The sequence below is a fragment of the Vidua chalybeata genome, chromosome 10 (genome assembly GCF_026979565.1).
Source record: "Vidua chalybeata isolate OUT-0048 chromosome 10, bVidCha1 merged haplotype, whole genome shotgun sequence".
NCBI classification, from domain to species: domain Eukaryota; kingdom Metazoa; phylum Chordata; class Aves; order Passeriformes; family Viduidae; genus Vidua; species Vidua chalybeata.
The window spans coordinates 17,100,631-17,119,912 of record NC_071539.1 but is presented as its reverse complement, the minus strand read 5'-3'; the positions used below and the strand labels follow the sequence as shown (position 1 = coordinate 17,119,912).

At 37.1% G+C, this 19,282-nt stretch overlaps 1 protein-coding gene across 2 annotated transcripts in view; it reads right to left on the bottom strand.

Annotated features, from left to right (window-relative positions):
* Positions 1-351: 351 nt before the first annotated feature.
* The window catches only part of CUL3 (cullin 3), a 54,664-nt gene continuing 35,733 nt past the window's right edge, over positions 352-19,282 (bottom strand). The window contains exons 7-16 of one of the 2 annotated variants that reach the window (XM_053951648.1): positions 17,719-17,864; positions 14,685-14,861; positions 13,487-13,657; positions 12,010-12,117; positions 8,932-9,056; positions 8,470-8,566; positions 7,400-7,534; positions 2,324-2,510; positions 1,437-1,582; positions 352-829 (exon numbers count right to left, since the gene is read on the bottom strand). In XM_053951648.1, the coding sequence (XP_053807623.1) occupies positions 698-829; positions 1,437-1,582; positions 2,324-2,510; positions 7,400-7,534; positions 8,470-8,566; positions 8,932-9,056; positions 12,010-12,117; positions 13,487-13,657; positions 14,685-14,861; positions 17,719-17,864 (1,424 nt within the window). In that variant the 3' untranslated portion in view covers positions 352-697. Of the gene's footprint in view, positions 830-1,436; positions 1,583-1,948; positions 2,113-2,323; positions 2,511-7,399; positions 7,535-8,469; positions 8,567-8,931; positions 9,057-12,009; positions 12,118-13,486; positions 13,658-14,684; positions 14,862-17,718; positions 17,865-19,282 lie in introns of those variants that run through there. The other variant, XM_053951649.1, reaches the window with a different exon arrangement.

Genomic DNA, 19,282 nt, shown 5'->3' with positions numbered 1-19,282 from the left:
GAAACCAGAAAAAAACCTAATCAATATAGAGTTTAATTTAGAAGAACTCATATTACAGAAGGGAAAGCCAAAATTATTATGGTCTTTTCTGAGCCCCCAGAAGTTCCTGATTCATGTTGTTGGAACAGTGAGTGCACCTGGAAGAGTGAAGCATGCTCGAGTTGTCTTCTTGGGTCTTCAAAAAATTAGCAAGTATTTAAATTAAAGATGTCTAATTAAAAAAACATTTGAAGCAGAGCAAGGTAAGTGGGAATTTTGCCTTACCACTTGTGGTTTCTTTTAAACCCAACTTATACAATGCGCGAAGTGCTAAGCAACACTACAGAAACACATTTACATCAACACTGAAGATCTGGGGAAATGAAATTCCAACAAATTTATTTTTTTTAAATGAGCTGTATTTTCTAAAGTCATTTTTATTTCTCTGTTTTCATACAGTATTGAAAACAAACGCAGCACATTCACATTTTCCCGAAGAATTGTAAGGATGATCTCTACAGGGATAACGTTGAAAAGCCTGAAGCTCAATTAATTCATGTCAAAAACTCTCAAAAGGAGTAAAAGGCTTGATCTGGTCTAGAACATGTACTGTAATTTAATAGAGAAGATGGTTGTCTTAATATTAATGATTTAAAAGAACTTCCCAGTTCATGCGAAGAGTATAGTCCAAGAATAAATCAAATTTTCTGAACGCATTTTATGCTACGTAAGTGTATACTTTGCGATCCTCAGGTGTTCGTGCCAAATATTCTCTCTCAATAAGTCCTTCAATACGTTTTTTAATAACAACTGGACTTGGTAAGAATCGGGCCTTCAGCTGCTGAGTTACCTAAAACAAAATAAAACCCAACAATATAAAATCACAGCGCAAGTAAGATCTTGAAGTACCCTAACAGAACACAACAACCAGATAAATGTATTAAGACACAGATGGTGACAACTACGAAGCATAAAAAGCAGCCTGCGGACTTCTGCCAGTCCCTCCACTTGCTCGCTCATGTTGGGGTATGTTTCAAAGCTCTACAGAGGCATGGTCACAACCTGAGAATGCTCCCAGTTTCACAGCTCTAAGAGAGTTCAGGAGTGCAAAATGTGTAAGGTCCTGGAGCTGTGTGATCTTAGCAGTGAAAAGCAGCAGGAGTGCTTCTCTGCTAAGAGCTCAAATTTCTCAAACCAAAAATAATGTAAAGCACAGTGGTTTGCTTTTCAAGCAATTTAACATAACAGCATTAAAAGTAGGAAGGAAAATTAGATACACTCATGAGTGTATCATCCTAAAGTGAAGGGTAAGGATTTAGGTGTGTGTCCAGATAGACATGGAGAAAAGAAAGGATGGGTTAAATACGGCATCTCTCAAAAGCTTTTAGGACCATATTAGTAAGAGCCGTGGAACTTTAATGAGATAATAGCAAAAGCAAAACTCTGTACCAGCATACCTCTGCTACTAGCACATTGTGTTGCATCTTCTTTCTAGATTTCATTATCCGAACTATAGCAGCTTCTATCTCATGTTTTCTGTCATCATCTACTTTCTGCCTTGTTTCTTTCCGTTCTGGATCAGATTCTCCTTGTTTGGCAGCAACTTAAAGAAAATAGAGAATGTAGATTATGTTAGCAAAATTAAAATATATTTCACTGTCTGTTAGCGTCACTATTTACTTCATCTAGACATCAAGTTATATTTTCCTGAGTTTTGACATTCTCAAAGTTGATTTTTTTTTTAAATGAAAAGCAGCCACAAGAACATACTAACACTTTCTAGCATATTTTGATAGCAACTGACAAAATAACAAACTGTTATTTAATTACTACTATGTTAAAATTTGAACAGTACTCAAATCTGCTTACAGGCACAAGCACCAGCACTTCTATAAGCTAATGGAGTCGTTATTACACACTCAGCTTCCCTTATTTGCTAAACCCAAATCATTGCCCAAAACCATTATAAGCTACCTGGTACTTGAAAATGGCTGTTGTATCATGGGCTAAAAACATCACTCATTTCACTGCAGTACAGCAACTTATGAGGCAATTTTCCTATTTCTGAATCAATCAGTAGCACATTTTTCATTTTATTATTTAATTTGAATTTTATTTTTCTTTCAGTATTTCCTGTAAGAGATAATTACAGATTTTGTAAAGTAAAAGGCTTAATTGACTTCCACACTGTTCTTGGCATTTAAATTTTCATTTTGATGCAACTAATCACCAAGAAAAAAAAATTTCTCCTTTTGCCTCTATGGACATCAATCCTGCAAAACATAATTTGAAGTTTTAAGGCAGATTTGAGACTGGAAGAGAGTAGAATATAAAGCTGACTTACCCGTCTGAATCTTGACTCTGTGTAGTTTAGATGTGAACTGATCATTCACTGTAAATATATGACCATTTTCTATTTCTTTTGACTTGGGCTCTTTTGTGAGAACACGCTGTGTTGGTTTGCCACATGCAAGGGACTGTAGGGCTCTAACCAGTTCTCTTTCGGGGATATCAGTTTCTTGCTGAATTTCCTAAAGAAGAATACTTAGTTAGCTTATGCTGTGGCAGAAGTCTTGTGTGTTGCACACAACATCAGGGATTGTTTAAAAGTAATACTGTGACAGTTGTGGCACTTGAAAAGTCAGAACTCATTCAGCAGCAAGGTCTCAGTGGGTATGGTACAAAATGATCCACCTGGGTCAGCACTCAGCGAATTCTGTCAAAGGAACAGTCACCGTGAGCTGGAAGGACAAGAATGAATAACCAGATGTTCCATTTCCCTGCAATTTCTGAGAGGGCTGAAAGGGTTTGTTAACTGGTACCAGGGTTTGTTGAACAGGGTGAAACCAAATCTTCTGACTAACTCAGTGATGGAAAACATCCATGATATTCAATGACCATTCCTGACCAAGAGCTGCACAAATACTTTTGCATTCAGGCACACTGTTAGAAAGATCATCTTTACAAATGAAGCAAACAATGTCTGGTTTCACTGTACCATACAAATATTCTAGATCATCATACCTCCATTCTGAATAGCTCCAACAGTTTCTTTACAGCCCAGAAGCCTTTGGCTATGACTTCCCCAGGTGAAATACAAAAAGAGCCCCTTATAGTGCAGCAAACATATGAACTTTGGAGAAGACTGTAAAACATGTACATAATCTGGTGTACCTCTGTCAGCGCTCTCAAGAGTCAGCTGAGAGATGGATGTTAGGCAAGTCAACAGAGGTCATGAGCTAGTAAATAAATAAATTACACTGGATACAGAACGATGCATTAATATGCTCTAGGAGAAGGCCAACTATGCTGCTCTCTCAGACCTAATGTATTTACTGAGCTCCCATTCAGCAGAAGTTCACTTCTTCTCATCTCTTTTCTTCCTATTTCTAGCCTGAGGAAACTGCAGACACTTCTAATTTCACATTCCCATTCAGACTCTTGAGGGACTCGTAGCAGCTAAAGAGAAAAAACAAACCTCACAGACATGCAGCTGTCCACAAGAGCTATCCCTTTCTCAGCTTCGCCAGCTTTGGCTCCAAGGGTAGTATTAAGCCCTTACACTGTTCCCATAAATTCCTGATTCTCATGGCACAACAGTCCATATGTGATAACCTTAGGTTAAAACAGCAGTAACAACTCCAAGTGATCAAAATGCTAAGATCTGTAAAGAACTATAAACAACTTGTTAAAAGTTCTTTAAAGAGTGACAGAAAAATCAAACTAAATTCTGTCAAATAATGTTATTTCTTGAGTATACTCAAGTTATTTCTTAAATCAACCCAGAAAAACCAGCCACTTTTCTGTCATCAGGCACCACTGACAACATAGAATAAAAATTATTTTGGTGTCGTGGCTTTGACTCAGACTTTTATCAGTAACTAGACTGCGCCTCATACACAGCATCTCACTACCAGCTCTCTGTGATGCCAAGGCTCAGACAAAATAGGCATTATTTTTTAACCTGACCCAACACTACACACAGAGTGGTGACTTTACGTGAAGCCATGCAAAACTGTTTTTGACATAAGGTCAAGTTAACTGGAATGAGGTAAAAAGAATAAAATCACCCAGTCCAAAATTTTAAAAATTCAGGATTTTTGGTACCTTCTGGTTATAGATGATTTGGAAATACTAAAATGTTCCCTAGAGCATTCTTAGCATAACACATTCAAAAATACTTATACAATTTGAAATAAGTTGTAAAGCTCCACATATTTTACCTATTTCCTAGTATCAAAATGTTTTTTCCCAAGCTGCTCATAGAAAGTTACAATTCCTTTCTTTGCTGCTTTATTTAAAACACAATTGTCACCTTCACACATCTGTTTCAGATTCAGTACGAAGTAGTATTAAAAAAAAATCCCAAGAAGCTATAATCCTTTACATGGTCACAACAAAAAAATCTTACTGAAATGGACTGATCAGCATAAAATTTAACAAACCAAGGGAAGGTGCAAGATTTTAGAGCTTAGATAAATGGAAAGCCTTAAAGGCTACAAACCAAACACAGCTTATTAATGATGCGATGCCATTGACATGCAGGCTCCTGAACTTTGGTTTTTGATCAATAATTGAAATTAATCCTTTCAAAACTACATCAGTTCTACAAGGCCATATATATATACCCTCTGCTTTTAACAAAAGTGAAACAAAGAGCCAAAGGGAATTTGAGGGGGTTTCATGCTACCCATCCTTATATAAACCACTACTTGCTGTTGTAATTCACTCTGCAGCTGAGCCACGAACACACTCAAACCATTTCACTTTTAGAATTTATAAGCCAGCATTAAAGTAAGGACCACAAAGAATTGCACTGCAATATGCTGCCTCAGGAGGAGCCAAAAATTTCAAGCTGAATAAAAAAAATGCAGCTATGAATGTAAATGGGAATAACAGATGTTCCTGTGCTCTTTCCCTCAGCCTGTAGCATAACGTTTTTCTGAACATATTTTTATGTAGATATTTGATGTAGCAGTGAGAAATGTATACTTCCTCATCTCCAAAAATGCCTTATTTTACAAAACACATTAGATTTGTACACAGGAGTAGTACTGATTACACAATCACAGTGATAGCTCTATTTGGGGCTACAAAAGAGATCATTCCAGGTATGGAACTCTGTCAGTTCTATACAAGAAAACAGATTATTAGAAGGAAAATGTGCAGAAAAAACCAAAGGAAAAGAACTGTCATTTTGTTAAAATAATAAAAAGTATTGTTAGTTTTATTTGGACTGCAGACAGACTGCAACTTGTGTACCTTCCAAAGCAGACAGCAAAAGAGGGAACAGGTAATCTAATTTACAGTTCTAATCTCTCATTTTTGTGGAATTATTCCACAACTTAACTTCCACTATGGTCACATTTGTATTTCTTGTTTGTTAAACTTAAAGAACCACGCTTATTTCTGATGCCATTACAAAAAGTGAGCATTTAACGTTTTAAAATACTGACCTGCAATATAAATCAACTGAAAGATATGTTGGGTATAAGACCTGATTAGAAAATGAATTTGTAGAAAAAATAAGCATTCTTTGAAGGCCTGCATGAAGATTCTTCCTCTTCCACTTCAGTAGCATTAACCTACACCTATATGGCCAATATGGGAATACAATAAATGTATACATTTTTTGGTGAAGAAATTTTTCTATGCAACAATCTTTTAAGCTTCCATAGTATTTTATGCATAATTTCTGCATTATCAGTATCCCATTTTTTCCTTCAATCACATGGCCTAATGGCTATTAGGATTATTATGAGGATCTTATCAAGTTTGCAATTAGTATCACACTGAATGCAAAATAAAACAGCAAAGTCTGTTCAGCTGTGAAGGCGATTTCAGATGAATCTGTTGAGCTGTGAATCTGCAGAAACACTTGTGTATCAGACAGTTTTAGGATACACACACACACACAAGTCAGCTCACGTGCTCTGCTGCACTGAAAGCACTCATCTGTCACAGCAGAGAAGGAATGGTTGCCCAGCACTCAGCAGTTAATCAGGGTATCCAATAATCAATGAACAAAGATAAAATGCATTCTCCTCTGAAGTGTTCATAAGCTTTCCTGGCTGGGGTTAAAGACAACTCCCACACACTTCACCAAAGAAACCAAACAACACAAATATGCCTCCTTAATGTTTTAGTTCAAGTGGGACACAAAGCAAAAGCTTAAGAACTCCCAAAAGAGAAATAAACAAAACATACAACCTAAAAGCAGATGGACATATTTCTCTATCATCTGGTCTTGGTAAAATAAAGTATAATTTAGGGCATGCATTAAAAACTGTATTTTTCACTGCTCTCCCAAGTGTTATTTATTCATATATGGGTAAGGCTCTACTACTCATTAAGCCTGCAATTTGGTGGGAAAAGGCAGCTACTAGCCCAATTTCAAAATCAGCTTCAAGAAAAAAAAAGAGCTGTTAAGTACCCCTCCTTGTTTTCACTCCCTCAAATATTTTGCAAAGTACTCAAAGCTGTAATGCTCCTGCACTGGATTTCATAACACACAGGACTTTGTGTTCTAAAATAACGTTTTAGATTATCAGTATTAAGAGTCTCTTATCAAATCCTGCCTTCCTTAATCACTACTGAGACCATTTCAAAGAAACTTTCTTTATTAACAGGCTAGAAGTATGCCAAATAAGCTGAAAACACAATCCAAACAAAAAGGCAGATATTACTATGCATAGCACAGTCAAAAGCAGATGAGAAAACCTGGAAATCAAATGTTTCAAACTGCACCCATACTGCTTTTCAAGGCTGCCAATGCTCTCTCAAACAGACGATAATGTCCAAAACAAAACTATCAATTTATCTTAATATAGTGCTCACACAACAAAGCACATGATCCTCCTCCTATCTTAAAGCCTTCATCATCATCATCATCTCTTAGCTGACATTTCAACCTTTCCCAGCAACACCCTTCTAGTCTCCTTGTTAAGTAAGAATCTATCCAGACCCTTTTTCACTGTCCTTTCTGGCTGACGAGCCCAGTGAAAGCCTGAAAGTTCTTTGATTCATCCTCCAGCTTGGTCCAGCCTGCCAATTTTACTTAGGTATTCAAGAAGTCAGGATCCTTTTCCACTCTTTGGCCTCTAAATCCAGTTTCTCCAAAACAAAATGAGGAAATGGAGCCACCTGCTGCATTGCAACTTCAGCTTTTCTACAGCTCAATAGCCTAGAACAACCCCACTCACAATTCTCAAACATTTCTGAAACTTTCAGCTCCCAAATGATTTCCTCCCCTAGAACTGCTTCCCAGGTGCATTGCTAACAATCTGCTTCTTATGTTAATTGGCCTGATCCATACTCAGATAGAATGAGAAACACCTCATCTTCAAATGCCTAACTCAAGAGGACAAGAAAGTGCCCAAACCAGTTATTCAGAATCAGGTAAGAAACCCACACCACTTACCTCAAACGTGTATTTTTCTCTGTTGTTAAATAGCATTAATATTGTCATCTGGAAAGTGGAGACTTGCAATATGTGCTTCCGTGTATTTGAGCCAGTTACTTGGGCACCTCCTACACCAACTTCTGAGCCATCTTCCTATTTTAAAATTCCAAAACTACTGTTAGATTATTCTTCACTGAAAAATGTTTTATCCTGATAAGATCAAAGCTTCATGATGAAAAATTTCTCTAGGAGATCAGCCTACAGAAGTGACAGAAAAGCAAACATCTAGGGGCATGACCAGGGTGTTGCTCCAGCAGCTGCCTCACACTGCCAGGGAGATTGAGCTTGGAGGCTCATACAGAGCCCAGACCAGGCCATCTGCAGCCACCAATAAAACACTGACCATTGCTAAGGATGGAGACTTCAACACCTCTGAGGCCCCTGTCCCATTACTTCTCCACCCTCCAAGTTTTCTTAAGCTTATCTTTAAAGTTATCAACATATTTATCATACAGTAACAAAATTTCAACATCCTCACAAGTGCATGTTATTAATACTTTGTTGTAAGAATTTTGCTTTCATTTTGCATTGCCTCCTACATCCCCGAGCATCATGCCATTACCAGTTCTAGCTTAGCATTTTAGTACTGGTCTAATCACTATAAAACTCCTTTCTTGTACACATACAAATTAAGCACTGTACTTCTATAAACTCTGCTAGAGTCTTGTTTTTGAAAAAAATGTTGTCTACATTGCACTCTGCATATAAAAGCAGGCTAAACTTCGCTTAGTAAAAATAAGTAACAAGCTTCTTTTCACTGACAATCAAAAAAATCCAAACTACTCTTCTACAAGTAAAAGATGATGCTGAGTGACACATTCAAATTAAATTCAGAGGGGAAAAAAAAATCGAAGCAAAAGTATTGCACAGAAAGAATCAGACTATAAGGCTGATGGAAGGCATCTTTTTCTTATTCTTACATTCTCAATGGGTTTCCTTTTTTTTTTACAAAATTCTGAAGTTACAAAAAAATGCATTTGCTTACTTTTAACAAAAGATACAATATTTATATAATCTTGATTCTCTACCTTTTTAACAGGCCCATAGAAAGTGGCATTGAGATCTGCAGAACCCATGTGATGCTGGAGTGTCAGCTGTCGCCCACTGTGTTTGGCTAAATAAAATCTGTAATAGAATTGAAATGAAAACAATATATAGCTCACATTTTGTAATGAAGAGAAAATACATTTTAAAGTTACATAGCCTTTTGGAGGTATTGAGGACATTCTTGAAACATTTATAACTTTCTGCTTTTTCAAAACATTAACTTTTGTCAGAATTCTATTTAATATCTCCCAAAACCTCAAGGATCATAATGCATATATTGCATTCTCCAATTTTCACATGAGCTGAAAAAGAACTGTTTGCCAGCGCATCTTTAACAGTAAAGCTATTTTAAAAAACATCTGCGCAGGTAAAAAACATCTGTACAGATAAGTTTAGAAAGTTCCTTCTTAAACCTCTACCTAAAAATCTGTAGTAATACATACCTTCTAAATATTTCAAAAGCATGTCTGGGAGCTGGAGGGATGTTGCACTTTGGTGTGGCTGACTGGGTAGGCCAGTAACCTGTTGTGAGGACACGCACTGTGAGATCAACACCTCCTAGTGAGACCTAAGGGTAATTGGAAGAAAACATACACTATTTTAAAACAAGACCATGTTTCATCACTTTGTCTGTATCAGTGTAAAATACTTAGAATTTTGTTTAGCTACAAAACAAATAGACATATCTGTAAACATTCTTTTTACAAAACCAGACAAATAGATTGATTCATCACATTGGTACAGCAAAAATTCTCTACATTATTCCCCTCTGGCATTTAAGAGCATACAGAATTGAACAAAGGGAATTCTTAATCAAGAACTAAATGTCTGATCATAAACAGAACTTGTGATATGTACAACAAATCTTTGTAAATAGGTTTTTTGATGACATGCAATAAAGCTGGGTTGCATGAAACGTGTCAGTTTCAAAATAACTCTTTTTAAATGTACTCTCTGGAAGCAGAGAGGAAATACTGCCTATCTAATGTTGAACCACAGGGAGCTTATCTGTGAACTGCAATGCCAACAGTTACTCACTTTTGCACAACCCACCTATTCTCTTTCCCTAAGGACAGGCATGACTCTGAGTATTCAGCACTGGTGAGGAAACATTCCCCAGCTCAAGTGCTGATCTATAAAGATGTGTTGGCAGATGACAAAGGTTACCAGTGATGGCTAACAGTGATGCATAATCCTCATTAAGTATCCCAACTAAGCTGAGCATTATTAAGCTTAAAATTGACTACTCTCAGCTTTAGGAGGTAGAACCAATACCTTCAAAGAACACACATTATGGACAAAAAAACCCAAAGCATACAATATTCAACTTATATAAATCCACTACACAGAAATAGAGCACATTATGTTTTAGAAAGTCAAAAACTGTCACCTGAACTCAAAGTTTCACTATTCAATAGCAGAGTGGCATTCCCATGCACTACAGAAGAGTTTTTGTATTGTGTGTACTGAATGCCTGTGTGCACCAACCAGCTTGCACCAACCAACAGTTTTCTTCCTCCAGCCAGTATGGGAAAAGGCCATCAGTGCAGACAGAAGGATACAGAAAATATATTTATCTGGAACTGAAACATTTGAGCTGAGATAGCAACAATTTCCCCAAATTTTTTGGTCTTTGCCAGACTAGAACACAGCACTAGTTCAGAATGCCTCCCATCAGAGATTATAAGCACTAAGCAGTTGGTAACACAAAAAAAAGTTTTGGAAGCACTTTATTTTACAAGATGTCTTTTCAGCATAAAAATGGTATGAATTAGTGGAAAGTGCCCTGGAGTGACCCAGTCTTTACAGAACTCCAAGAAATGTTTCAGGATCACAGTTACAGAAATTTCTCAATCTATAAGCCTGGACTTGCTCTGGTGCTGAGCTTTCCACTTTCTGAGAGCAAACCAATCATCTACACAGACCTTGGCACTGCCTGTATCTCAGGATAGAGGATCCAGAAGGAAACTTTGCAGGTAGGATTATTTAGAGAAAAGCAGATGCCTGACTCCTCTAGGAGGCATGTACACATTCAAGGTACTGAATCTGTTTAAAAAGGAGCAGAACAAACTATTTCATATAAAACACAGTATCACCAGCAATTTAACAGTAAGAAAATCCCCCAAATCTTCCTGTATTTCCTAAATAGTACTGGAATTTCGTTAAAAGGCCATGATTAGGCTGACCACAAGGAAACCATCACATGAACTGCTGGTGTCTTGCCAAGAGAAAGATGAAGTTTCAAATAAAGCCTACCAGACCATCTGTTAACATTTTAAATTCATCTTCTTAGCTGTATATAGCTAAACAGAAGATAGAGATATAATTTATTAACTCACTTATTTTAAGACTGTCACAAAAAATACATGAATCTTTAAGCACAACCCCTTCTTATCCCTACATGTCCAAGCCTGCCATGCTACCGAATAAAATGGGAATGCTCCAACAAATTTTTATTGAAATTTATATTTCAAGCATTCCAGAAGCAAAACATGACTGGCCCCTGAAGCAGGGAAACCAAACAAACCAGTAGTAAAGCTGCCTGTCCAAAAACACCTTTATCCACTTCCTCTCCATCCTCTTCTGAATCCCCTTAGAGAACATGCTGTTCTCCTACTCATGATGAGTCACAGAATGCTGATGAGGAGGATTTCAGCCAAGTGCTTCAAGACAAAGATTTCATATCACCTTGCACAACCAGGGACATTGGACAGAGTATATCCATTAAAATATTCCTGGTATTCAGACTTCTGAAACTGACTCAAACAGGTTTGATGTATTCACCCTACTTACCTGCACACAGGGAACTACCTGGCTGTTTAATATACACTATTAAGTGTTACTGAGTATCAGTACAGAAAAACAAGGTTTTAGAGCAAGTAAACTGAAATCTCAAAAAGAATGTCTCCCTAAAATATTCCAAGGGCATACTTCTACAAGACAGTGTTATTTTTCTACTTAAGCGACTAAACCAATATTTTACAATTTGCAAGAAAACTTAAAAAACTAAATTTTGAAATTTTCAACAAAATAGCAGTTTTAGCAAAGGCATTGTCACAGGAAAACTCAACATGAGATAGTCTGCTTTGAAAATACCTGCAGCATGCAGTATTTTTCTTGCTCTTAGCAAAAAATCCACATCAGAACTGGAGATTGACCTTGAAGGATGGGAGGCTTCGCAGGGAAAGGCACACGGGCAGCGCGGCACAGCGGGGCCGGGGCGGGCACAGCGCGCCCCCTGGCGGGGCCGCCCGGCAGAGCCGCTGAGCCGCGCACCCACGGCCCAGCCCTGGGCGCACAGATTCGATGGAATGGAACTGGCACTACTCCAGCTGCGGGTGCAAGTCCCAATCGACTCTGGCATTTCAGGAAATGCTAATACAGTTTATGATATAAGACACACAAGCTGACCAAGTCCTTCTCAGCACACACATTTACCAACAAATGAAGAACCACAAGCGTGGACACGTGCAGGGTTTGTACTGAAGCAAAAGATCAAGCACGCAGACCCCAGCACTTACCCCTGTCGCCTGAAGATGTTGCCTGAATTCATCCATCGTTGTGTTTGAGATGCTCATGTCCCTGAACATTCCTTCCAGTTTCGACGTGAATTGACATCCACATTCAGTCTAAAAACACACAAAATAATTTGTTGTACCAGCACTATCAAAACAAAGCTTCTGATAGGCAAACTGCAAGACTAAAGTTAGTTTATAAATCCCCAAAATTACACTTCTGTACTTTGTTTGTTTTGGTTACTGGCCTTTCCATTTGCATTACATTCAGATCTCAGAAAAGATTCCTATCTTATATAAAGATCTAAACCTACACAGATCTTAATTTGCTTTCCTTCTCTTTTCTCCATTATTGTATATTTGTCTTAGATTTCTTTATCATATTAAAAAAACTGTGAAAGCTTATCAAATCAAGACATACTTTCACCTGCTTTTAGCACAATTCTGTAAAAGGGAATGAACCCTATTTATATCACAAGGAAACTCCTGTTGTCCTAGGAGTGTGTGTGGTATCTTGCAGGCTGACTGCAGATTACCCAGCAAGATTCCCAGGCCTAGTGACAATCAGGACAGCTGCACACAGGCAGGACTGTGTGCCCGTTTCTAACACGTACTGTGAATGCATGGGAAAGGAAGCCTGCTAGCTTCAGCATCCTGACCACTCTGCAGTTCTGTAAGAAAAGAGGGCACTGCATGTGCACTGATTTATCTTGTAAATGCATGTGTGCCCTGTGCTTTCTGAATTACCAGGCTAAAAGTGATGGAGGGGTAATTGAGAAGGAATTAATACTGAGAAATTTGGAGAAATCTGATATGAACAGGCTTCACTCTCTGATAGAATATGAAGGTGAAAAATAAGCATCGGTGCAGTTTGATTTTAGGATCCCTCTGCTTCAGAAGTGGTCTAATCATTTATCATGCAACTTGAGAAGCTGCAATAGAACTCCATTTAAGGTCTATTCAACTTCAGGCTTTAACTTCTTCTCTGTCTCTTGGTCTATTTAATCAGTATTTAACCAGCTAAGGAAAATGTGTTTCTAGAGACTTATATGAAGATTTTTTTTTTCAAACTACTTAATCAGAAAGGAATTGAGCATTATCACAAGTCTGCTGACAGAGACAACTGAAAAACAACAACACAAGCAATAACAAAATTGTACCATGAATAACGGAAAATCCAGGACAGAACACAGTCTTCAAATTCAGTTACTGCAGTTGTCCTATTATTTAAAAACTTAGAAAAAAATGTTTTCTAGATTGCACTCTCATCACAGGGGCTTTTCAGTACTTCCTTCCTTTTATTTCCATGAAAATATTCAAAAAACCTTTTGTATTTTCTGTTGGGGCTTTCAAAATCAGATCTGTATTTAGCAGCGATCAAGATTAAATTTATCTATACGTCTCATGTAAAACCAGAAGAAATCATAATTATGAAAAACAAAGAAGAAAAAAACCCCTAAAAAGTCTGCAAGTACTGTTTTACCTTTAATTTGGAGATCATATTTTTCTCAGAGTCATCTGAAACACTTTTATTTGTGAGAAGTCTTCTTGCCAAGTGCTGCTTGTAATAGCGTTCAAAAACATCCTTCTCTTGCATAAACCTGAATAAAACCATTGCCTTATCCAATATAGTTTCTACTTCTTGCTCTGTTAGCTGTAAAAGAAATAATTTGCTGGTTTTAATCTTCCAGCATAAGTGTCTTACACAACCTAATTACTTAAAGCAATTCACAGCAGCAGATGGTCTAAGAGTAGCCAACAAAACTGGTCCTACATATGACTGACAGCTGAAAGAACAGTGCACTTACTCAAAGTGGAGTAAGAAATAGATTTAAAATGAAGGGAAAGGCAAGAGCAAGGGAAAAGGGAAACAATGATTTGGTAGAAATAAATATAGCAGAAGTTCCTGGGTAAGTTTAAAAAAGCATGAGCAAAATCAGTATTAGGAGTAGAAAAGTTCATTTGGAATGAAAGCTTTTTAACTGTTAAGACAAGTTTTGCAAAGCCTGTCTAGAGCCAAACAAATAAAATGATTGTTTTATAAAAAAACAGAATTTACTATTTGATTCCCAAAGCACAAGTTGTATGCTTTAATACTAAGTTTTATTTAGAGTAACTGAAGCCTCCGCTGAACCATCCTGTCCTGTTCTGGGTTCTGTACCTCAGAAAATTTCATGAAAGAAGCTAAGACTGAAGGCAACAGATGTACTCAGAACTAGAAGACAGATATGGTAATAGTTCTCTGGTATGTAAAAACAGTAAAAAGTAGCAAAGACAAACCCTTTTCTCTAACCAAATTAATTTTCAGAAGAAATTATTAGATAATGAGAATAGCTGCCAAACTATAAATATACTTAAGGAAATTATATGTAAGGTTTCAAAATAAGGGAGCTGCAGAATCTACCACAACCTAATTGTTTTTTGAGACAGTATCTGCTGTAAGTAGTTCAGGTATGCTGCTTCAGAGGTAGGTGACAAGCCACACAGATCTCCTCATGCCTGATTTTTTTCTAAGTTTAGATCCGAAGTATTATGAGCTCAGGCATGTTATATACAACTTTTTGAAGGTAAAATTGTAATTTCTCTTAATATAAAAATAATTATTAGAAAAGTAGCTTAGTTGAATTCCATCCAAATTTACAGAGCAAAAAGCACGATATTTTGAGCTGATTTATACTTACTCCCTTGACTCCCTTTTTCAGCTTATCGTCAATAAATAATGAGAGGTACTCTGGAGACCTGGAGTTGAGGTTGAGGAAGTACTCAAAGTCACCCGCAATTGTCTGCTTGAAGAGCCGGTCGTTATTGAAAGACTCTTGAAGGAAGCGATCAAACCTACTCTTCAAGTCCAGTAAACCCTGTCAGAAATGAGAAGAAAGCAAAACCATTTTCACTGATGTGAAGTTGTAAGTTGGGAAACAATAATAATAGATGAGGCCATAGAGAAGACCAGATCTACAGTCAGAGGTTCTGCAATGCTCTCTGTTCGGAATTGTTAGAAAGTATCTGAAATGTCATTTGTCTTTTTAAATTTCTATTGCTTCCATGAATCTCTTATAGAAGCAATTTTCACATAAACTGCCTAAAATATTGGTGTCAAACACTGTTGCAGTTTGTTATAATACACTTCTCAAATTAAGAATGCTTTTTAAACCCCCTTGTTAAACAGGTTGACTTCCTGTATTTTTGAATCAACAACTTAAAGGAGGTGTTTGTTGCACTCATTAAGCCTTTTCTATTCCAAAGAACATGGACGAAGTCAGTATCATAAACACGACATGTGGGAAAGCTGAGCCTGAGCACCCATTAAGTGCATCCCTAGAGCTACTGAACAAGTTTGAGGAGAAAACACACTCCAACAACAGGCCTAAACTTGTCAGTGTTTGTGTTTCCCTCTAATTTAGTCCAGGGACATGTTCTGCATTATTCAGTTGTGTGTTTCTTGGTGATCATTAGGAGTCACTGGGAGCATATGGAAGTTAGATACATGCATCAGGAACCTGAACTGAACTAAAACACCTCCTCTGAACTAAAACATCTCTCAGCATCGTTTTTAGATCTCCACCCAAGGTTAAAGCAACTGAGTATAGAAGGGGGAAGCATCTTAAAATCACCTGAGCACCTTGCTAAGTATATATGATACACACAGGTTTTAACTGAGACAGCATTTGGCAGGCAGGGGGAGAGAATTTCACTTGAGAATTAGATTTGTCATGGACAACCACTGCCTGCAAAACCTCTTCAAGTTAAGTGATATTTGCATCTTCAGGTTCTTAAATTTTTCGTATGTGGTTACTTAAAGAAGCCATTCAAGAATTACTCAAAGAAGTAGTAATATTTCTTAGGAACTCACCATCTCACTTAAAGGAATGATCTTTAGACAGGCTAATTAATGCGTATTAGAAATTTAAAATTCAAAGTAAATCCCACTATCTCTCTGTTTACCAAGGTTAGCTCATGTCTCCTCTCCAGGAGTACACCATCTGAACAACCTGGTGTTAAACAGGAGAAACTGTTAGTACCTTGAATTACAAAAGCATTTCAACATCCCTTCAAACTATTATACAAAGTTTTAAATCTAATCCCCTGGCAATGCTGTTGCAAGCATCTCACCAGTTATGCTCAGGGTGATGTCATGCTGTGGAAGCAGTGCTGAGCTGTGATGGAGTTTTTTTCATGATGGTTTAATGCAGCTTCCATGTCTCCTTAGTGCTATTATCCTTGTCAGAGTCACATGAACATGGCTGAGATGAAAAGAGCAAGGTGGTTTCTTAATTCATAGAGATATTCCTCTCTGCTTCCTTCTTTCAGAAAGGATAAACCTTTCTGGGGGTTTTTCAGTGACTGAGTGTCAATCCCTGCCCCAGGACATCTTCATGAGATACTGGAGTCCATACTGAGGAGCTGAGCTCTGCCAAAGCACATGGGCAAGTCTTCCTCAACCTTATTTTGCTTTCCACCTTTGTGACAGGAAACCTTGATATTATCTTTAGAATTAAGTTTTTAGATCTGTCTCAGTTAAATTTTTTATGATACCTCTTTAGGCCCATCAGGAGCTAAAATTACTTCAAAGTAATCCAGACCCTTATTTGCCACATAATTTGCACACATCCCCCATCCCCTGTTTTCTTTTTTTTTCTTAAATCACACTATCACAAATGTAAGAGTCCTTAATCATTAAAGCTAATAATTTTTCAAGGGTATTCTCTCTTCTTTTTACCAGGCCTTGAAGAGGTGATTATTGTGTAAGCCTGGTAAGAAGTTTGCTTCAGCATTGCCAGAAAATTAAGAATCCAATCAAAAATGTTTTTATACTCAAATGGCTTCTTCAAAGAGTAACCAGCTCTAGCACAGTTATTATCTTCAAACAAAACAGCAGAGATTGACAGACATACATTAATGTTTCTCATGAAGAAAAGACACAAGGACTTGAACCACACATTTACAAAAAATGCAATGTTTAATGAATATACACTTTCACAATAAATATAAAACATCTTCCAGCTATAGAAACACAGCTTTAAGGTTCAATGAACTCTAAAGGTTTTATATGCAAATTTCAAACCATCTTCTCAGAAACAATGGAAGAGAAAAGATGACAAATAGTTCTGAAGCCTATTTTGTGATCTTGATAAATTAATGGTACACATTACTTAGTGGGAGAGAACAAGAAAGAACACTCACATCTTTTAACATGCAGAACTGTTCTGTTTCTTATGGAGACAGAGAACAGAATGAGTAATTTGTTACAACTGATAAACACATTCACCTCTCAGTCACAGCTAAGCTTGCTATGAAATATTACCATGTGATTTTTGCCTCAATACACACTGATAGCTAATATTACATAAAATTAAAGAAAGTGGACACTACAAAGCTATTTGTCAGCAGACATATAACTCGCTTTGGAGACACAGCATTTAGGGAAACCCAAGAAGTTCCCAGCAGTTAGATGACTAGGCTGAGTAAGTTGTTTATTAAAAGCAACTACTAAAAGCACAAAAACTTAGTATGTACTTTCCAACCAATTTCAGTAAGAGTTCTAAACATGTCTGAAGATTTGGAGAATATACATTTAAAAACACTTATAAGTTTAGCTTATTAATAACAACCCCTTTTGAATCAATACTAAGGTATACCTTATAAATTGTGTATGTGGTGAACTGCTAATGTGGGGAATGTGGGAAAAAAAAGGAAGTTAAAGTATTTAACTACCTGAATGTAGTCAACTGGATTCTTTCCTTCTCCCTCTTCAGAAACCAGTGCTTTGCCTTGCTCTCTCAGGTATGAGCTCATGCACTCACACATTGTCTTCAGACCATTTGGCACACGGCTGAACAACTTGTACATGCAAGCAAGGTCTGCAAGGAACAATGAGAGATTATGCAGGACACCTCTGTGTGTTACACTTCTGTAACTCACTCATCCCAGAGCTAAAGCTGACAGTTGAAGTTCAGCCTCCTGAGCCACAGAAAGCATTCCTTAACAGCTCAGGCATCAGATTCTTCTGATCTCCTCTTTCCTTTAGCCCTGACAAGATGCTGACTGCAGCAGCATCAAAATGAAAAGCAAAGACTGTATTCAATTATTCTAGGTTGTCTGTAGCAAGGATCCTGTCATTGCTGACCTGCAGGCCAGCAAAAGATGATGCTAATTCTGAAGGATAGTGAACCTATTAGACCTCCAGTAAGATTATGCTTTCCAGGGGTATTTAAGAATGTAGCTTCTGAGATTATCATTCTCAAAATCAAGCATTGCATCAAACTTTTCTTCTTTTTGAAAGCAAGTTAAACCAAATAGGACAACACTAATGAGACACTTGTTTCTGTATTAAAAGCAAAAACTGGTAAAAATTTAGAGTTTAATTTACACAGTTTGTCTTAAAGCCAGTCATACACTTTTACACTACTACGTTTCATCCACCTAAAATAATGAGAAGTGGCTTAGGCTAAACATTGCTTTCCAAAAGAACAACCCATCCTTGTACCTTTATGAAAAATCTCATCTTCACAAAGCAGCATTTCCACTCTACTAGTTAACTGAATCAAATCGAGGCCTATAAAATAATCAAATTCCTGTATTTTATCAATACCCTTCAATATGCTTGCACCCTCAAGGTTATCTAAACTGGATATTAAAGAAGAAAGTGTTAAGTATAGTATTATCACTTTCTTTTTCAACAGAATAATTCTTTTTTTCAGCTAGGAAATGTGCTCACTTTGTGCTCTGATTATCACCTAGTAATTGTGAAGCCATTCTCATGGCTTTAGAGTGAGCACTGATTTCTAAATATAGATACTACAATCCCTCTCTTCGTTATGCTGCTTTAGAAACTTAGGTTCTATTTCCATAATAACTTTCATTCAGTCACTCTGTCCCACATTAACCTCTATTAGGGAAAAACAAATCAAACCAAGCCCTTCTGTTTCAACCACTTCAATAAGCTGCTTCTTATCCTTTAGAAATGGCCAACTCCTTTCTGCAACAACGCTCCCTCCCCAAAAATGAGTCCTGCAATGCTTCTGTCTAAGTCTTTTACACAAGTACTTTTAAAATAACTCCCTGTGGGCCAAAAAAATATGTGATGCATTTTCACAAATACATATTAGAGGAATGGAAATAATAAAATGAAATAAAAAGACTCATGGTCAATTAATGGCAAAAATCACTACAATAGATTTGTACTTTTCTTATCAGATACTTGGTTTACCAAAAAACTACCTGTATCTGGTATTAAACAGAAACAAGTTAAGTGTATGGGCTTTGTTTTAAGAGCCAT